General features: G+C 50.8%; 1 protein-coding gene across 1 annotated transcript in view; it reads right to left on the bottom strand.

The window, feature by feature from the left end:
- Nucleotides 1-540: 540 nt before the first annotated feature.
- ARHGAP40 (Rho GTPase activating protein 40) overlaps nt 541-17,648 on the bottom strand; it is a gene marked incomplete at both ends in the record, with an annotated part of 29,871 nt that continues 12,763 nt past the window's right edge. The window contains 13 exons of the mRNA XM_080683770.1: nt 541-632; nt 1,584-1,639; nt 3,517-3,686; nt 4,458-4,598; nt 8,762-8,968; nt 10,591-10,673; nt 11,428-11,587; nt 11,939-12,016; nt 12,427-12,518; nt 13,584-13,749; nt 15,206-15,354; nt 15,867-15,942; nt 16,457-16,677. Coding sequence (XP_080539896.1) covers nt 541-632; nt 1,584-1,639; nt 3,517-3,686; nt 4,458-4,598; nt 8,762-8,968; nt 10,591-10,673; nt 11,428-11,587; nt 11,939-12,016; nt 12,427-12,518; nt 13,584-13,749; nt 15,206-15,354; nt 15,867-15,942; nt 16,457-16,677 — 1,691 coding nt within the window. The remainder of the gene's footprint in view (nt 633-1,583; nt 1,640-3,516; nt 3,687-4,457; nt 4,599-8,761; nt 8,969-10,590; nt 10,674-11,427; nt 11,588-11,938; nt 12,017-12,426; nt 12,519-13,583; nt 13,750-15,205; nt 15,355-15,866; nt 15,943-16,456; nt 16,678-17,648) is intronic.

The raw sequence follows: 17,648 nt of genomic DNA, 5'->3' as shown, positions 1-17,648 counted from the left end.
TAACTTACTGCCAGAACAACACCCATGAGAGCCGGGCTGGGGAGGAAAAAACTTGAACAAAGAAAAAGTGACATTTAACTTGTGCCTTTAATGTTCAAACAGAATTTAAATATCATTATAAAATCACAAGCTTGTGCAAAGCTACATTGAACGCATGAGAGCTGTGAAGGGAGCTTTTTCTCTTTCCAGTTCTCCGGAGGTTGTTCTTGGCCATAGTGTCAGCCCCCACTGCCTGAGGCCCAACCCCCTTCAACTTTCAAGGGGGCTCAGAGAGTGCAAGGGGCTGGCCCAAGGCCACAGAGCTCGCCTGACCCGTCTCCAGGGCTGCCCTGCCAGTCTGTTCGCTGTAGGGCTACTGGAGAGCATCCCCCCAGGGCTCCGGGGGAGGGGGGAGGAGCCGGCCTGCGGAGCCCTTCCAGGACCCGAGGGGCGCTGCAGAGAAGACGCCTGGGAGGAGCAGCTTGACCTCCCCCTAAGCAGCTGTGCTCCCACCGCTTGGGGGCGGGCTGTGGCATCCAGGGCCTCGGTACAGTCCAGGGCTTAGGGGGGGCTCTGTTTAATGACCCACGCGCCATAGGGGTTGGCACGGTACAGATCTAAGAGGTAGGCGTCTGGGTCCAGGCGATGCTCACCTGTGGGAAGCAGGGACAAGGTTGAGGGTGGTGTCTGTGGAAGGTGCTGCTGGCCCACCCAAAGCTCCTCACGGGGCCAGGCACCGCCCTCGCACCTGTGTGAACCTTGGCTGCTGTGGCTCACAGCTACCCCTTGCCCAGAATTGCCCTCCGCTGACGTCAGATGCCTGCGGGTGGGGCGGGATTATGGTCCCGCCCTCGGGGCAGCCCACAGCCAATGACTGACTGGCGCAGAGGTAGGACGACCACCCTCCCTACCTCTAAACGCTGATGCAATTGGCGCTCCAGAGCCCCCTTGTGGCCAAGGTTAGACTTCACCTCTTCCCCTCCTTCCCTCCGTTGCAAGGCACCCCCTCAATGCTTCACTACTCCCAAAGCCTTGTGGCTCTCAATGGCGGTCCCTGCACCGGCAGCATCAATAGCTCCTGGGCACTTGCTAAAACGCAGATTCTCAGGGCCCGGCCACCTGAGTCTTATCAGCCCTCGGGGTGATTCTGACACACTCTTAAAGTTTGAGACTCTGCTCTAAAGAATGCAGCTGAGGACAGCTGCCCATCCTTGCTTCCCACAGAGCCAGGGGCCTCTCAGAGCTGGATATGTGTTGGCAGAATTCCTTAAGGTATCCATGGCCATAGGCCCAGAGCAGTTCCACTTCCTCACTTTCACTGGTGGTGCTGGAAAGCACCGCACTAGGCAAGAAATGCTGCCCTCTCCAGGCCAGAGGCCACTGCAGGCCATACTCCAAACTCCAAGATGGAATCCTAAGGCGTGGCCACAAGCTGACCTTTAACCTCACAGCAGGGTCCTACCTGGTTTCCTGGGAGACAGAGGCCTGAGGGAAAGGCTCAAGCCAAGGTGGACTCCGGCCTCCCCCAGGGGGGCCCAGTGAGCCCTCATGGTCAGAGAGCTGCAGGGGCCTGGGCTCAGACCCACGACCCGCTGGGAACTTACTGAGATTCCCTCCAACTTCGTAGAGGACGATGTCGGCTGACTTCCTCAACCTGCTGCTGCAAGACAGAGAGGAGAGGCTCACCGAGCTCTTCTGCTCGAGGCTACAGGACCAGCTGACAGATCCTCCCTCCCCTCAACTGGTGGGCAGAGTATGATGTAACCTGCAGCCCGGAAATACCTGAGTGCCTAACCATGTACCTTATATGGACCATACATTGAACCAGCAATCAGAACCTGACAAATACCCTAAGAGTTTGTTCCTAAGTACCTGAGTGCCTAACCATGTACCTTATATGGACCATACATTGAACCAACAATCAGAACCTGACAAATACCCTAGGAGTTTGTTCCTAAGTACCTGAGTGCCTAACCATGTACCTTATATGGACCATGCATTAAGCCACCAATCAGCGCGTGCCGAGTACACTAAGCCCCCATTCCTTCCCATTCCTCCCCTCAGAAGGAGTGCTCACCTCTGCATGGGTTGCTGTTCTCCCCCCCTTTTTTTTTAAATATATTTTATTGATTTTTTTTTACAGAGAGGAAGGGAGAGGTAGAGAGAGTTAGAAACATCAATGAGAGAGAAACATCAATCAGCTGCCTCCTGCACACCCCCTACTGAGGATGTGCCCACAACCAAGGTACATGCCCTTGACCGGAATCGAACCTGGGACCTTTGAGTCCGCAGGCCGACGCTCTTTCCACTGAGCCAAACCGGTCAGGGCTGTTCTCCCCTTTCGAGACAGCCTGGCAGGTTTTTCCCCTAATAAAGCCTGTAATCCTGGTTTTCGGCTCCTGACTGGTCTTTCACCAGCAACTGCGTCCAGACCCCAGGCCTGGAAGGGGCAGTCCTCACTAATTTTCGGTCCCAGCTGGGAGGTGAGACACAAGGACCTTCCCGAGAAAGCTGGAGCCACGAAGGAGCCCAGCACCAGAGACATGGAAGAGGCAGGTGGACGGCACTCGAGGAGGGCTAGTCGTGGGTCCCCCGCCACAAGGCCCCTACCTGCTGGGTATCATAATGGAAGCTACGAGAGTGGTGGGATGAGGAGTGACATGTGGGGACAGGAGCCTGCTGTGAGGGGCAAATTCTGAGTTAAAATGCATTGTGAATATTGTGATTATGTATGATAATTATAGTTATCATATAAGTGTCATGTAATTACCATATGAATTCAATTCCACAATCTGTTCCTAATCTGCCTGTGGCTCTGGGCAAGCCTCTTCCCCTCTCTGGGCCTCAGTTTTCCCATCCGTACAAGGAGGACCTGGACTAGTCCAAGAACTGGACTAGACACCTGCTAATGACTGACACTGCTAGGTCTTTTTTGCCAACTCCATCACGGAGGCACCTGAGCTCAAGCTGTTCCTTGCATCCTGGAATGACAGTTGCATATCAGCCCCTCTGATCCTCTTTCAGCTCTTTGGACACGCTACCTCAGGACCTTTGCACATGCAGTTGTCTGTGTCTAGAAGTCTTACCTCATTCCCCAGACTATACCAAGTACCTTTTCTTACATTCACATTGTTCCCTGTATTTCCTATAAAACCGAATACAGTTTGTGAACTGCCTGATATTGCCTTTGTGGCTATTTGACACACGTCTGTCTCTTCCTGGGCTATGAGCTTGTAAGTCCAGGGCCCCGTCTGCTCTTTTCATTGTGATTCTAGCATTCTACATGGTACCTGGGCTATAGCAGGCATTCATGAAATACCTGTTACTGAATAAATGAATGCTATTATCACTTTATTTGAAGCCAAGAAGCTCTCTAAGAAGGTTGGAGAACCCAGTTCTGACCACCCCGGAAAGGGAAAGGTCAACAGCCTGTGCAACTCCTCTGCTGGCCTTCAGCTCTGAGCGCTGACCCCTCCTTGGAATTGCTCCCTGCTCCCTGTCGGAGAGAGGCTCCTGTCTTGGGGAGGTGCCCCTTACCGTGGGAGGAGGCTGTCCTTGTCCTCATTGCCCTCTTGACCCTGTAAACCAGGGCTGAGGCGCTCTGTGAACTGCCTGAGGACATGAGCCACTTTGGTGCTGGGGGTCAGGGGCACCTCCAGGGTATCTTTGATAAGCCAGGCCACCTGGATCTTTGCCACTGTGGGAGTCTGCAGAGAGAGAAAGCTCCATATGCATGGGCACACACATGCATACCTGGAATTCAAATGTGTGCACATAAATATGCACATACGTGCACTTCCATAAATACCCACACTAAAAATAGAAGATGCACACGTATACATACACACCAGCCACTTACTCACAGATCATACCTTGTCCACATACATGACGCCCCCATAGTGTGCATACACAAACACAGGCACAGAAACATGCGTGTAGATGCGTTCATACTGGTACACACAATAGGAGTGCATGAAATGCACCTACGAACACACGCACATAGGTTTATATAAATACTCATCCCCCATGAACATCATGCACAACGCGACACAGGTCAATTTCTCTGTTTGGAACTCTAATAAGGAACCCTGTTCAGGATGCCTCCCAGGAGCACTCAATATTCTTGGAAAGCCCTTTCCTTCTATTACTCCTTCCTGGTCCAAATCACCCCTCACCCCGCAAAGCGACTCTCACTTTCCCAACCCTCCGCCAGGCACACAAAGGGCTGCCTGAAAATGGGGCAAGGAAGACAGCTTCTAGAAGTCCCTGCACCACGCCATTTCCCTATCCTCAGCGCCGTCATCTCCCCGGTTTCTGACACCTACTCCTCGCTCGCTGCGGTGGGGCCGGCGCGACCCCTGGTGGCTGCAACGGGAAGCGCAATGGTAGCGAATACCCGGAGGATGCGGGAGCGCTAGGCGCCCTCCAGCCGCCTCTTTCTCCCTGCGCCTGGGCTTGGGGTGTGAGAGGGCACTCACCGCCTCGGGGCCATCCCCCTCCTTGTCCCTGTCTGCGTGTGTCCTTCGCAGCCAGGTTTTGAGGCCCGTGTCGCAGAGCTGGGGGCGCCTGCTACTGCTGTCGTTCAGGTTTCGCACCTGGGCGACCAAGAAAGAGGAGACCTGGCCAGAGAGAATCACGTCTTAGCAGGAGCACGGGGCTGCCGGCAAGAGGCAGAGCCTGCCAGTCTCTGTGGCATCTTCCTTGTCCCAGAACCGCACACGGAGTTGCCAACACGTATTTGTTGAACTTGGGGCTGAAGCACTAGTTTGGTGGGAAGAGAGGGGCCATTTGGCCCCTAAAAAGGGCCATGGAGTAGGGGACTCGGAGAGCCCACACTTGGGTTTGGCTGGAGGCTCCTACACCTGCTGTGGCATGGCTGCTCATTGGCACACTCAGGCAGGGATGTCCCCAAACATACCTGGAGTGGGATAATGCTCGGAGAACCCCCAGCCAGCCCTGCGTTGGCAAATTCCCACAGGGACCCATACTCTTCTCTGGAATCAGAAGCTGGCAGAGGGAGTCAGGAGAATCCTGTCTCCCTGACCCTGATAATGAGGAGCATGTGCTCTGGGGTCTGACAGGCCTGGTCCCATTCTGGGCCCCTCTGCTTACTGGCTCTATGATGCCTGAACAGGATGATACACATGGAGGAAGAAGGAGGGGGAATTCTCCCATTTTGTGTATCTACATCTATGTTGCCTGAAACTTTTACAGCAAGAAGGCATGTAGGCATTTCTTGACTTTTTAAAACTCCCTTCAATAAAAAGTGTTATAATCAAACTAGAGGCCCAGTGCATGAAATTAGTGCAGGGGTAGGGTCTCTAGGCCTGGCCAGTGATCAGGGTTGATCAGATTCCCCGCCTCCCTGCCTCCTCCTTCCCTCGCTTCCTCAGTGCCCTGTCACCGCCCGCTGGTCACCTGCCATGTTCTGTGCCACCCCCTGGTGGTCAGCACATGTCATAGCAAGCAATTGAACTCCCAGTCTCCCCATCGAACTCTTGGGGACACTTTGCATATTAGCCTTTTATATATACAGATGTGCTTTAGTAGCCACATGACCTCAGAGAGCTGAAGGGGCACAGAGAAGGCAGGAACTATGTGCTGTAGGTACAGGCCCGTATGGGTAAGGGCAGGGGTTTTCCATAGGGTTGACTCTTGACTAGGTCTTGAAGAATAAGCAGAGGGTCAACACCAAAAAATCAAGCAACCCAATTAAAAAATGGGCAAAGGACCTGAGTAAACATTCTCCAAAGGACATACAGATGGCAAATAGACATATGAAAAAATGCTCAACATCACTAATCACTAGAGAGATGTAAATTAAAACCATCGTATATAATAAAAGCCTAATATACTAAGTGTCCACTCATCCAGTTGTCCATTCAACCAATCAAAGCATAACATGCTAATAATATGCTAAGGCCACTCAACCGCTCACTATTATGTGCACTGACCACCAGGGGGCAGATGCTCCTACTGGTAGGTTAGCTTGCTGCTGGGATTCGGCCAATCGGGACTGAGCGAGACAGCCAGATAAGCCCTGGAGCCCTCCCATAGTCCCTTCCCAGCTGGCCAACCTCCTGCATTCCTCCCTGGCCCCAATTGTGCACTGATGGGGTCTCTCAGCCTGGCTTGAACCCTCTTGCAATCCAGGACCCCTTGGGGGATGTCAGAGAGCCGGTTTCAGCCCGATCACGCAGGTCAGGCCAAGGGACCCCACTGGTGCATGAATTCGTGCACTGGGCCTCTAGTTTATATATATAAAAGGGTAATATGTAAAATGTTCCCTCGGGAGTTCGACCGGGAATTCGATTGTTCGCTATGATGTGTGCTGACCACTAGGGGGTGGCACAGAATGAAGGAAGGCCCTGGCCAGCAGCTGGTAGCTGAGGAAGGAAGACCCCAGCCAGCAGCCAGAAGGCCCCGATTGGCCCTGATCACCAGCCAGGCCTAGGGACCCTACCGGTGCATGAATTTTGTGCACCGGGCCTCTAGTAATGAGAAATCACCACATGCCTGTCAGAATGGCTACCATCAATAAATCAGTAAACAAGTGCTGTCGATGGTGTGGAGAAAAGGGAACCCTAGTGCACTGTAGGTATGAATGCAGTTTGGTACAACTACTGTGAAAAACAGTATGTAAATTCCTCAAAAAATTAAAATTGGAAATGCCATTTGACCTACTGATTCCACTTATGGGAATTTATCTGAAAAAATTAGAAAACACTAATTCAAAAGAATATAAGCACCCCTATGTTCATTGCAGCATTATTTACAAAAGTCAAGACCTGGAATCAGCCCAAGTGTTCATCAGTAGATGAGTGAATAAAAAAGTTGTGGTATATTTACACAATGGAATACTACTCGGCCATAAAAAGAAGGAAATATTACCCTTTGCAACAGCATGGATGGACCTGGAGAGTATTGTGCTAAGTGAAATAAGCAGTCAGAGAAAGACAAATGCTATATGATTTCACTCATATGTAGAACCTAATGAATGAAATGAACTAACTAGCAAAATAGAGGAAGATTCATAGAGAGCAGGCTGACAGCTGTTGTTGGGGGGTGTAGAGGGCGGGGGCGTTGCAGGGGTTGAGCAGAAGAGACAAAAACTCATGGACATGGACAACAGTGTGCTGATTGCTATGGGGGTTAAGGGGAACTGGAGAAGTGTATGCGGGGATAAATGATGATGGAAGGAGACTTGACTTGGGGTGGTGAACATACAATACAGTGTACAAATGGTGTGTTGTGGAATTGTGCACCTGAAGTATAATATTGTTAACAAGTATCACCCCAATAAATTCAATAAAAAGAAAAAACAGCCCTAACCGGTTTGGCTCAATGGATAGAGCGTCGGCCTGTGGACTGAAAGGTCCCGGGTTCGATTCCGGTCAAGGGCATGTACCTTGGTTGCGGGCACATCCCCAGTGGGGGGTGTGCAGGAGGCAGCTGATAGATGTTTCTCTCTCATCGATGTTTCTAACTCTCTATCCCTCTCCCTTCCTCTCTGTAAAGAATCAATAAAATATATTAAAAAAAAAAAAACAAACAAACTAAGAAAAGAATAAGCAGAGGTTTCCAGTTTCCATCCTTTCTAAAAAAAAAGTAAGGGAATTCCAGGCAGAGTGAACTGCATAAGTAAAAACTCAGAGGTGTGAAGTGCAGGATGAGTGAGGAGAACCAGCTGGCATTTAGTGTGTTTAGAACACAAAGGGGTGCCTGGGTGTGATGAGGGAGAAACTGAGAAGAGTCAGAGCTTCACTTTCTGGTTTCTGAAATTGAAAATTATCTTAATAACTTTATGGGTGGAGGGAAGAATAGGAAGAAGGAAGGAGGAAAGGAAGGAAGGGAGGGAGGGAAGAAAGGTAAGTGGATCATGGATAGATCGATTGGTGGGTAGGTGGATGGATGAATGCATGGATTGGTTGGTGGGTGAGTGAGTGGGTGGATAGATGGATGGATGAATGCATGGATGCATGGCTGAATGGTGGATGAATGGATGCATGGGTTGGTGGGTGGGTGAGTGAGTTGGTGGATGACTGGCTGGATGAATGGATTGGTGAGTGGGGGAATGGGTGGATGGCTGGGTGGGTGACTAGATGGAAGGATGAACGGAGAGATGGAAGGAAGAGGTGACACATTTCTAAGTGAAGTGGCCTGAGCAGCAGTGCTGGGCAGTGCTACCTTGCATCCCTGGGAGTCTCAAGTGCTGCAGGGAACTTAGTGTTTCTGTTCCATCCCCCAACTGTCAGCAGGCCTTGCATGTCCACACCACAGAGGGACCTCTTTCCCTACCCTTACCCCTTGTCCTTGCTTTGGATTGTTACACTGGGCAAGGCTCATAGGGGAAGGGGGTGTCTTGGTTATCTGGCTCAGGCCTTCGTCTTAGGCAGGACCTGTGTCCGTAAGCCTGAGGCAGAACAGGGGTGAGGGTGGCTTTTTCAACATCATTAAAGCTTTGAGGTGAAGGAATTATTTGTGGGAGCTCAGGGAACACCCTTAACCTGGGGTAGACCAGATGGCTGTAGATTGGCTGGGAGGTGTGAGACTGTGGACACCTCTTAGATACTAAGGCAGGGGAAAAAGAAGACATAGGTCATACATAAGAGCCAACAAAGGTCCCAGAAGAGACACAACTAGGGATCTGAAAGGACAGTACCCATAATCATGGATGGCAGGGACAACAGAGCTGCTGTAGCCAGAGGAGAAAAAGGGCCCATACCTGCTACCCAGATGAACAGCCTGTCCCCTCCCCTCACAGTTGGCCCATAGCACTCACCATCCAGAGCAGATCCTGGTAGTGCACCATCATCTGCACCACTTCGGCAGCCCCCTCCGCCAGCTGCTTCTCCCTACCCTTGAGGAGTTTGGGGGGCTGCCCTCGGTGCAGGAAGAGATTAGGGGCCATTACCGTGGAAACATTCCACAGTGTCATCTTGTTGCTCTGCTCCTGGGCCACCACCTTCCTGAGGAATTCCAGGAGTGCCTGGGGAAGGGCACAGAACTTTCTTCAAATCTTAGCATACCCCTGGTGTGCCCTACCTTCCCCAGAACATCCTGCTGTGCTTTTTGGGGGCCTTGCAAGGAGCTAGGGGCTGGCATAGGGGTTTTAGTTTCAGCTTTGCCATCAGCACATCCTGTGACCTCTCTGTGTCTGTTTCTGGCAAAACATGGCCCAAACTTTCCCCTCTTCCCTGCTCCCTCAGAGGTTAATGAAACACCCGGGTCAAACTTCAACTTCCAGGCAGAGAAGAGCCACAACTCTGGGAAGTGGGTATTTTCCTGGCAAGCCCAACACACTTCCTTTACCTGGATCTGGGGTGTCTGAATCTGCCCCAAAGGCAAGGGAAAGAACAGGGAAGCAGAGACAATGGGAAGGAAAGGAGATGGTGGTAATAGCTGCCATTTATTAAGTGTTTTTTGTGTTTCTGGTGCCTTAGCTAGCACCTTACATGCATTTATCATCTCATTTAATTCCCACAACTCTTTAAAGTAGGTTCTACCATTTGTACCCATTATACAGAAAAGGAAAACTGTGGCTTGGAGAATGTGCCCAAGGCCACATAGCCATTAAGGATGAACAGAAGGAGGGGGGATAGAAGGATGGATGGATGGATGGATGGATGGATGGATGGATGGTTGGATGGATGGATGGATGGGTGGTGGATGAGGGTGGATAGAAGGGAGAGAAGGAGGGAGGGAGGGTGGGGGGGAGGGAGGGAGGGAATGTATTGAACACTTGCTAAGTACCACATCATCTACTCTGTGATTCCTTATGTATTAGCTCTTGTATTCTACAAACAATCGCACAGATGGTATTATTAGCCTAAGTTTACTGAAAAGGAAACAAATTCGAAGAGGCTGTCTCTTCAACAAAGCTGAGGCACAAGGCGTGATGGTCCCTTGAGCCCAGGACTATCTGGTTATAAATACTCCTTCAGGGCCTCCTGTGTCCACATCAGACAAGGGTTCCAGTAGACCTGGGGTCTCCTCACAGCACACCCTAGCGGTATGTCTTGGATTTGACCCAAGGACAGCCAGAAGGGTGCTGGGACCTAAGCCCAGGCTGCACCCCAGCCCCAGCCCCCAGTCCTGAATACCCACTCCCATAATACACAGTGGGAGTTCCCCAAGTGAGTATTTCCCAAACGAGTGCTCCACGGAACACCATGCAATGCAATGCTTTCCATAACAAAAGCGGTCCCTGGACACCTGACTCAGGAACTGCTACCCATTCTAGTCCCACCTGGAGATTCACAAAGCCTTAGCATATCAAGACTCTGAGAAGTCCTGTAGGAAGGGATGATCCAACCTACTTCACTGACTCAGTGTCCACCCATCTTATCTGGACAGAGAGCCTTCTCCCTGGGACTGACAGTGATGCTGGGCAGTGCACACTCCAGTGAGCGCCATGTCCTCTCAGGGCCCATCTCCTTTCTTTAGGGAAAAGGTCTCAGGAAAGACTTGGCCATCACTGTTGGTCATCACTGCACCCCAGCTCCCGGAAGAGTTGTTGAATGAATGAATGAATGAATGGGCACACTTGGAGCCATTACTGTGGCTGTGGGCTGAGATGACAGAGTGGAGGCAGCTGGAGGTAGATTTCACCTTCAGGGTGTTCCTGTTGGGTTCCGGAAGAATCAGGATGAGCAGGTGGAGGGCCTGCAGGCGCTGCCTCAGGTCAGGGATATCTGAGGGAAGAGGGCAGACTTGGTCTCAGTCTCTCCATGAGGCTCAGAGACTCTCTTTCAGTCCGGAGCCCCATTCTTGGAGGAGGGGAGATTCCAGAAAATCATTCTTTAAAAAAAAATGGTTTTTTACATTGATTTGACAGAGAAAGAAAGGGAGAGGGAGAGAGAGATAGAGATAGAAACATCGATTGGCTGCCTCCCACAACCCCCTACTGGGGATTAAGCCCACAACCTGGGCATGTGCCCTGACTGGGAATCGAACCAGCGACCTCTTGGTGCATGGATCAACGTTCAACCGACTGAGCCACACCGGCCAGGGCAGGAAACCCTTCTTTATAAAACCTGGAACTGTTTCCTGGGCTAGCGTTAGCTCAGGCAGAGCCCCAACCAGTGCTGGTCTTGAGGCTCGCTATACCGTGTGAATAAAAACAACACACACATGTGCATGCACACACACACATACACATGCACATACATACGCCCAGACATGCAGCCTGAGAGGTATATCCCAGGGTCAGAAATACAATTGGTTCACCTCGTCACACTGCACACGCACACTCATGCACATTCACGGACAACACACACATACACACACACACCTAATACACATGCACACATACACACATACTCAGACACACACACATGCACTTCCTCACCCATCAGGCAGGGATGAGGTAGTCCCATTTCCCCACCACCTTCCCGCCCCAGGCCATCTGAAGCTCTTCTCCCAAATGCAAAGGGCTGGGACACTCACTGGGCACCACAGCGAAGGCGGGCAGGTACTCAGCAGTGAGCAGAGGTGCTGGCAGCTCCCGGATAAACCTTTTGAGCAAATCGGACGCATCATTGTGGTGAACCTCGTCCCAGCTAAACAGGCCAGTGTGGAAATCTCTCTCCAGCTTTTGTTCCAGCCCCTGAAGGAAAGAGGGGCACTAATGAGAAGTTGGCTCAAGGCTCCAGGAAAAGTTGCTCCACCACTTCTCTGAGCCTCAGTTTCCTCATCTGCAAAATGGGGACAATAATAGCACTCATCTCATAGGAGTTTTGTGAGGATTAAATGGCCTAATGTGTGTAAGTCACTCAACAAATGTCGACAGTCTCAATCCTATGCTATATTGTGCCACCTCTAGCCTTTCAAACCCTCTTGAATTCCAGACCCAAACAGAGACCAACAGGCCGTGAATTGGATTCCCTTCAGGATTAACGCACATGTGAGGATGCTGGGAGATGCAACCTCAGTGAGGTGGGGGAAGCCAAGCCATTACCTTGACCCTGGCCTGCGATCCAGGCACTCTGAGAATGCCTTCCATGTCCAGCCCCCTCTTTTCCAAACAGGACAGCAGCTGTGAGAAAAAGAATCCACCAGCAACCACTGAAAAGTGGGGTTCAAACTGGTGTTGTTTGTCTCCCAGGAAAACAAGGCAGAGAGAGCTAGGAGGTGAAGAATGGCTTTCTTGGCCACTTCCATGAGCCAAGCATTATTCTGTGAGCTTTTCCCCCTAAATACGCATTTTTCTCATTCACTCTCTAATAAGAGAATACTGTTATTCTAACCCCACTTCACAAACACTGAAAGGCAGGCTCATAGAGGTTCAAAAATCCACCCAAGTCCCAGCTAGCATGTGCCAGAGCCAGAATCAGAACCTAGGTCTCCTGGTTCTGAAGTCCACACTGTACCTCCTAGGCCAGCCATCAGTGGTGCCCAGGGCCAGCCTCTGGCTGGCTAAATGAGCCCAATCTGGGGACAACTTACAGCTTGAAGTACCAGTGGCACCTGGGTGCTGGGGAGGGCTTTGCGGTCAGCTTCCAGCAGGGCTTCGAGGGGCACCCCGAAAAGGCGAGTTTCTGCGGGAAGTCCAAAGAGTAGAAGGGGCGTTTCACTTCCTGGAATGACAGCTGGGCTCCAACCTGCAACATCTCCTGGGCGACTAGAATCAGACTCCTTTCCCCGTGTGAGGACTGAGCTCTGGAGGGTGGCTGAGCTCAACCTGCTCTCAAGCAGAACACGAGGCCACAGCAATAATGAAAACATTAGATGCATCACAGAGCAGAACGTCTCAGCTGGATAAAGAGGCGTTGAAAGAAAAGGTGCTGCTTCCAAGTGTAACAATGGTCTGGGGTAGAGGATTTTGCTCAGCAGGGATGGACCAAGTTCCAATGAAATGTACTTCCCAGGTCTCAACCATCCCGCCTTGCAGGCTTCTCAGATAAACTCATCTTTCCAAGTTTACGCTGCAATGATCTTCCTTCTCATTCACTTGCCTACCCCTGTCTCTTCTAAACCCCTTCTCCTGGTCTACCCATCCACCATCCTCTTGTCTTTATCAAGAAACAAACAAAAAATTGCAATGCGTAATGTTGACAATGATGCAGTGAGATGAACAGTCTCACACACTATTGAAGGGTAATATATACCCAGAACTTCACCAGTATATTCTAAAACAATCTAAGATGCATTCAAAGTTGAATGTGCATCCATGAGCCCAATCTGGGGACACCCACCAACATCTGAGCAAGAGGAAACAATTGTTGATTTAAGTCATGAGTTTTGAGGTTGCTGGTTATATAGCACTATTGTGGCAATAGCTGAATGAGACAAAAACCCAGTAATGTCCATAATTCTATACTGTAAAGTGAAAAAAGGGTTTATATACATGGGGTGGGGGAGGAAGATGTTACTCTAAAAGCGAATAGTGCTTACACCTGAATTATATTTTTCTTTTTTGGATTTTACTCTATTTCTCAAATTTCCTACAGTGAGCAGGAACTGTTTTCAGATGCAGAACACGTACATGTAACGGAAGGAAATAAAGCAGCTAAGCATATTCTGGTGGAAGATTCCCCACGCAGCTCGCTCAACGAGAAAGCCAGGACGTTAGTCACAGGGATTTGAAGGGCTGGCCTGCTGACCTGCTGCCTTCTGCTTCCCCGCCTTGCTCCTCTTCAGGTCCAAGCCCAGGACGTCACAGAGCGCAGTCAGCTCGATGAGGGCCAGAGCAGCGATCTTCTTCAGGTCCTGCGAGGACAGGTCTCCGATCCTCGTCAAGCCAAGTCTGCCTTTGGGGATCCTAAACTTCTAGGGAGGGAAGCAGAGACAAGCAAGCCACATGTCCTGTAAGTGTGTTGAGGCCCCGCCCGCACCCCATCCTTCACCCATCCCACCCCCAGGCGGTTAGGGGGAGAAAGAGCAGAGTGGATGAGAGCAGGGGCTCAGGATTTCATCCCAGGTTCAAGGTCCACCTCCACCTGACCTCCACCTCACATTCTGAACCTCTATTTCCCCATTTGTAATCTTACAACAGTGCTTACCTCACAGTTTTTGAGGATAAAATGGGCTAAGCCTTAGGGGTATAAAGGGTGCCAAGCACATAACAGTAATGGGCAGCTCTTTTTACTGCCTGTATTCCAATCTGAGGGCTGGAAGAGAGGGACCACCCCCATGGGCCTCTTATTTTGCTTCGATTCTGATCCTTTGTTGCTCTCCCTCACCCCACCTATCCCTATCCTTCCTCTGCCATACCTCAACCCAATGCGCCTCTTCCTCAATATTGATTGAAAAATAAATGATGCTCGACCTCGCCATCTAGAGGCAAGAGTGGGGAATCTACAAGCATATCCCCGTCCCCCATCCCTCACGCCCCACCACTGCCATAGGTGACAAGTCTAAAAACAGCAAGAGGGAGGGGCAAATGTGTTTAGTATTTGCCTGGAGGACTTGACCAGATTATGGCCCAGTGCCCATTCGAGTGCTCTAAGGGAAAGGAAGGGCTGTGGTTGTAGGTCGTAATGTTATGGCTATCATACAGCCCAGTGCTTGCTCTGTGGTGCATAGAGCCAAACTTCCTGGGTTCAACTTCTGACTTTACCTGTGAGTTTGGGGAAATAATTTTACCTTTCTGTGTGTCAATTTTCTTACCTGTAAAATGGGGCTAATAACAGTATCCACTTCACAGGGTTTTGGGGGGAGATTCAATTTGATAAAGTGATAAAACACAGTGCCTGACAAAGTAAGTCCTCAATTATTATAACTATCACTATTTTTAAGTATTTACACAATTACCGTTAACATAACAGGAACATAACAGATGAAATTAAATCATGTATGTATAATATTTGGTATATGCCCGGTCTGTGGTAAAAGGTCTACTAGCATATGTGGTATCTTCGGCATTATTATTATCATTCATAGTTTAACGGGAAAATCAAATCATCAAGGATAGAAGATATGATAATGTTGAACATTAATTATCTATGATGCTTTAGAAATAGAAAGTCAGTCTTTAAAAACTTTGACATACTGTGGTCACATAAGATACTATCACTGGGAGAAACCAGGTGAAGAGTACATGGGAACTCCCCTATTTTTGCCACTTCTTGTGACTCTAAAATTATTTCAAAATAAATAGCAAAATCCTATTTGAGTGAATGAAAGCACTTTTACACTGTAGTAGAGGTTACTGCACATTTCCTAAGGAGTAGAGAGGAATGGTCAGTGGGGGGCCTGGCCCCCAGTCCCCTGGCAGCATCCTCACCGGCAGGGACCCCTTGCTCCAGGCACAGGTGCCCCCCGTGGGCTGCCTGCCCCTCTGCAGGAGCAGTGCGGCTTGTTCCGAATAGGCAGAGTCCATGTGGAAGGCTTGCTCCATCCCAGCCTGTGCCTGCGGCCCCTCAGGCTCTGCTGCTGCGGGGAAAACAGGACAGAGAGGCAGTCAGGACCTGCCACCTCCCTGCCTCCTCCTGCCCAGAGCCCCAGGGAGCAATTTCCCAGGCTTCGGCCCTTCTCAGTAGTGATTGCCTAAGATCAGGGGGCTGAGATCGTGACCCCAGGAAGTAAGTTCCTAAGCTGAGGACTCAAGCCCTTTGCCCCAAGAAGTGATTGCCCAGGATCAAAATCCCAGGACCAAATCAATACCGTTAGGGATCAGATCCATTGCCCCAGGAAGTAGTTTCCTGCTAAGGCCCATTGCCCCAGGAAGTAATTTTCCAGGCTAAGGTCCATGGGTCTGATGGGAAAACCCCACTCAAGGGCTGACCTTGTCCCTTGGGGTTTCTTCCTACTGCCCTGGAGCAGGGAAGGCAAGGAACCACCAGGAAGAGAAAAACGCGCAGAGGTGTGCGCCTTCCCTTACCTCGCAGAGCAGCCTGTGCAGCCTGGAGGATTCCCAGGGCCCAGGAAAAATGAAGGCCGCTTACCTGGAGGAGACTTAGGGCTCCCGGAACCGAGCTGGGTCCATTTCATACCTGAATGCCCATTCTCTGAAGGCGTTTCCTAAACAAATGACAGACAATTCCCAATTAATTCTGTTTCCCAACCCTGGGAAATAGAAGCCATTCATGACCCCGTCTTCACAGGTGGAGCAGCTGAAGCAGAGATCTTGCCCAAGACCCCATGGCTGCTGAGTGGGGGAGTGGGCGCTGGCCCAGGCCCCTCTGCCTTCAGTGCCTATTGTATTAGGCATGTGTCATGCCACTTCGAAATATCCCAAGAAAGAATAAAATGCCCATAACCTCTCAGGTTACAAGTGTCAGCAGGATATACAACTGATTAAAACATAATTGTCCTGACAATAGTTATCTAGAGAGAGAACCTAAGCTTTCAGGCCCAGGCAAGGACACGCGGTGGCAACAGGCAAATGCACAATGAATGGCACACACAGCGGACAGCCCTACCTGCAATATGGGGCACAGCGGCATGCAAGCACTCGCCAGCACAGCCTTGCAGCAGGACCGGCTTCACTCAGGATGTGAATGGGCCCAGACTTACCCTTATGCTGCTGACTTACCCCTGAGTTGAAGCCCCCAAAGATGTCCCTGACATCTCTAACAGGTGCCTTGTAGCGTCTTCGTGCCGAGCGGGCATAGATGGCCAGCCGGCGGCGGACAGCGGCCACCTGGGTCTGGGTGAGGGTAGACAGGAGCCCCCGGTGATGACTGTCCAAGCCCAGGCCACCAAGGAGGTCCGACAGGCCCGTGTCCTGCAGCCACTGGGATTCAGTTTCTCCTTCTGCCAATAGAGAGAGACCACCCAGGTAAATACACACAACTATACGCTCATCCACACACACTAACCAAGTCACATGCAGAAACACACACTCAACGTGAGTGCAAGAAACACCCACATATCTGATCACGAGACCCACTAACACCAACCACACTCTTCAATGTGGGGAAGATCTAACAAAATACCAGAGAATTTGGGGGGTATGGATGGCATTAACCAGTATCTGGATTTAAATCTATAAAATCATATTCTCTTGGAAACAGCAGGCTGAGGAGGGGCGCCTGCATGTTCTGACTGGAATGTAGCCATGAGCTCACTCCCCCTCCCAAATCTGACAGAGATCACCACAGGGTCACATGGGCCCAGCCGTGGAGAGCACGGGCAAGCAGTTGCTGTCCCCTTGGATAGTCTCACTCTATTCAAGACCTTATTTGTGTTGAAATAATCCCCTCAACGGTGCTTCGTAAGGAAACTGTCATGGTCTTACAGCAAAACCATTCTTCCAAACCGTGGGGTGGTGTTGAGACTGCAGGTCCCTGGGTCCCATCTCCAGAGATTCTGCCCTAGGAGTTCAGGCTCAGGACCTGGGAGTCTGCACTTGAACTCCCGCCTTCCTGCCCAGACGATTCTAATACAATGGTGTCTTCAGATCACACTTGGGAAACACCTGTGAGTTCCGTCCTTCTTGTGGGGAAAATAGACGAGAACTGAGGGAGGAAGCTGTACCCATGTGTGAGCTGATTGCTGGGGTGCCCAGTTGGACCAATTAGTCAACCAAGTGCTGGTGGTTCAGAACATCAGACTGCTTTTACGGCAGGCAGCCTGGGCTGTGCCACGCACAGACGTTTCCCCGCAGCACCCCCCATGCACTTGGGAGCCAAACAAACGCTGCCAGGGCGGCCACAGCGCTGTCGGTCCTCCCCTGACCTGTGCCAGCTGATGAAGGCACCAATTCCACTGCGATGCCAGGACCC

Source organism: Plecotus auritus (assembly GCF_963455305.1).
Source record: "Plecotus auritus genome assembly, chromosome: 8".
In the NCBI taxonomy this organism is placed as follows: domain Eukaryota; kingdom Metazoa; phylum Chordata; class Mammalia; order Chiroptera; family Vespertilionidae; genus Plecotus; species Plecotus auritus.
Note: the sequence above shows the minus strand (reverse complement) of the source record. Positions and strands in the feature narration are given on the sequence as shown.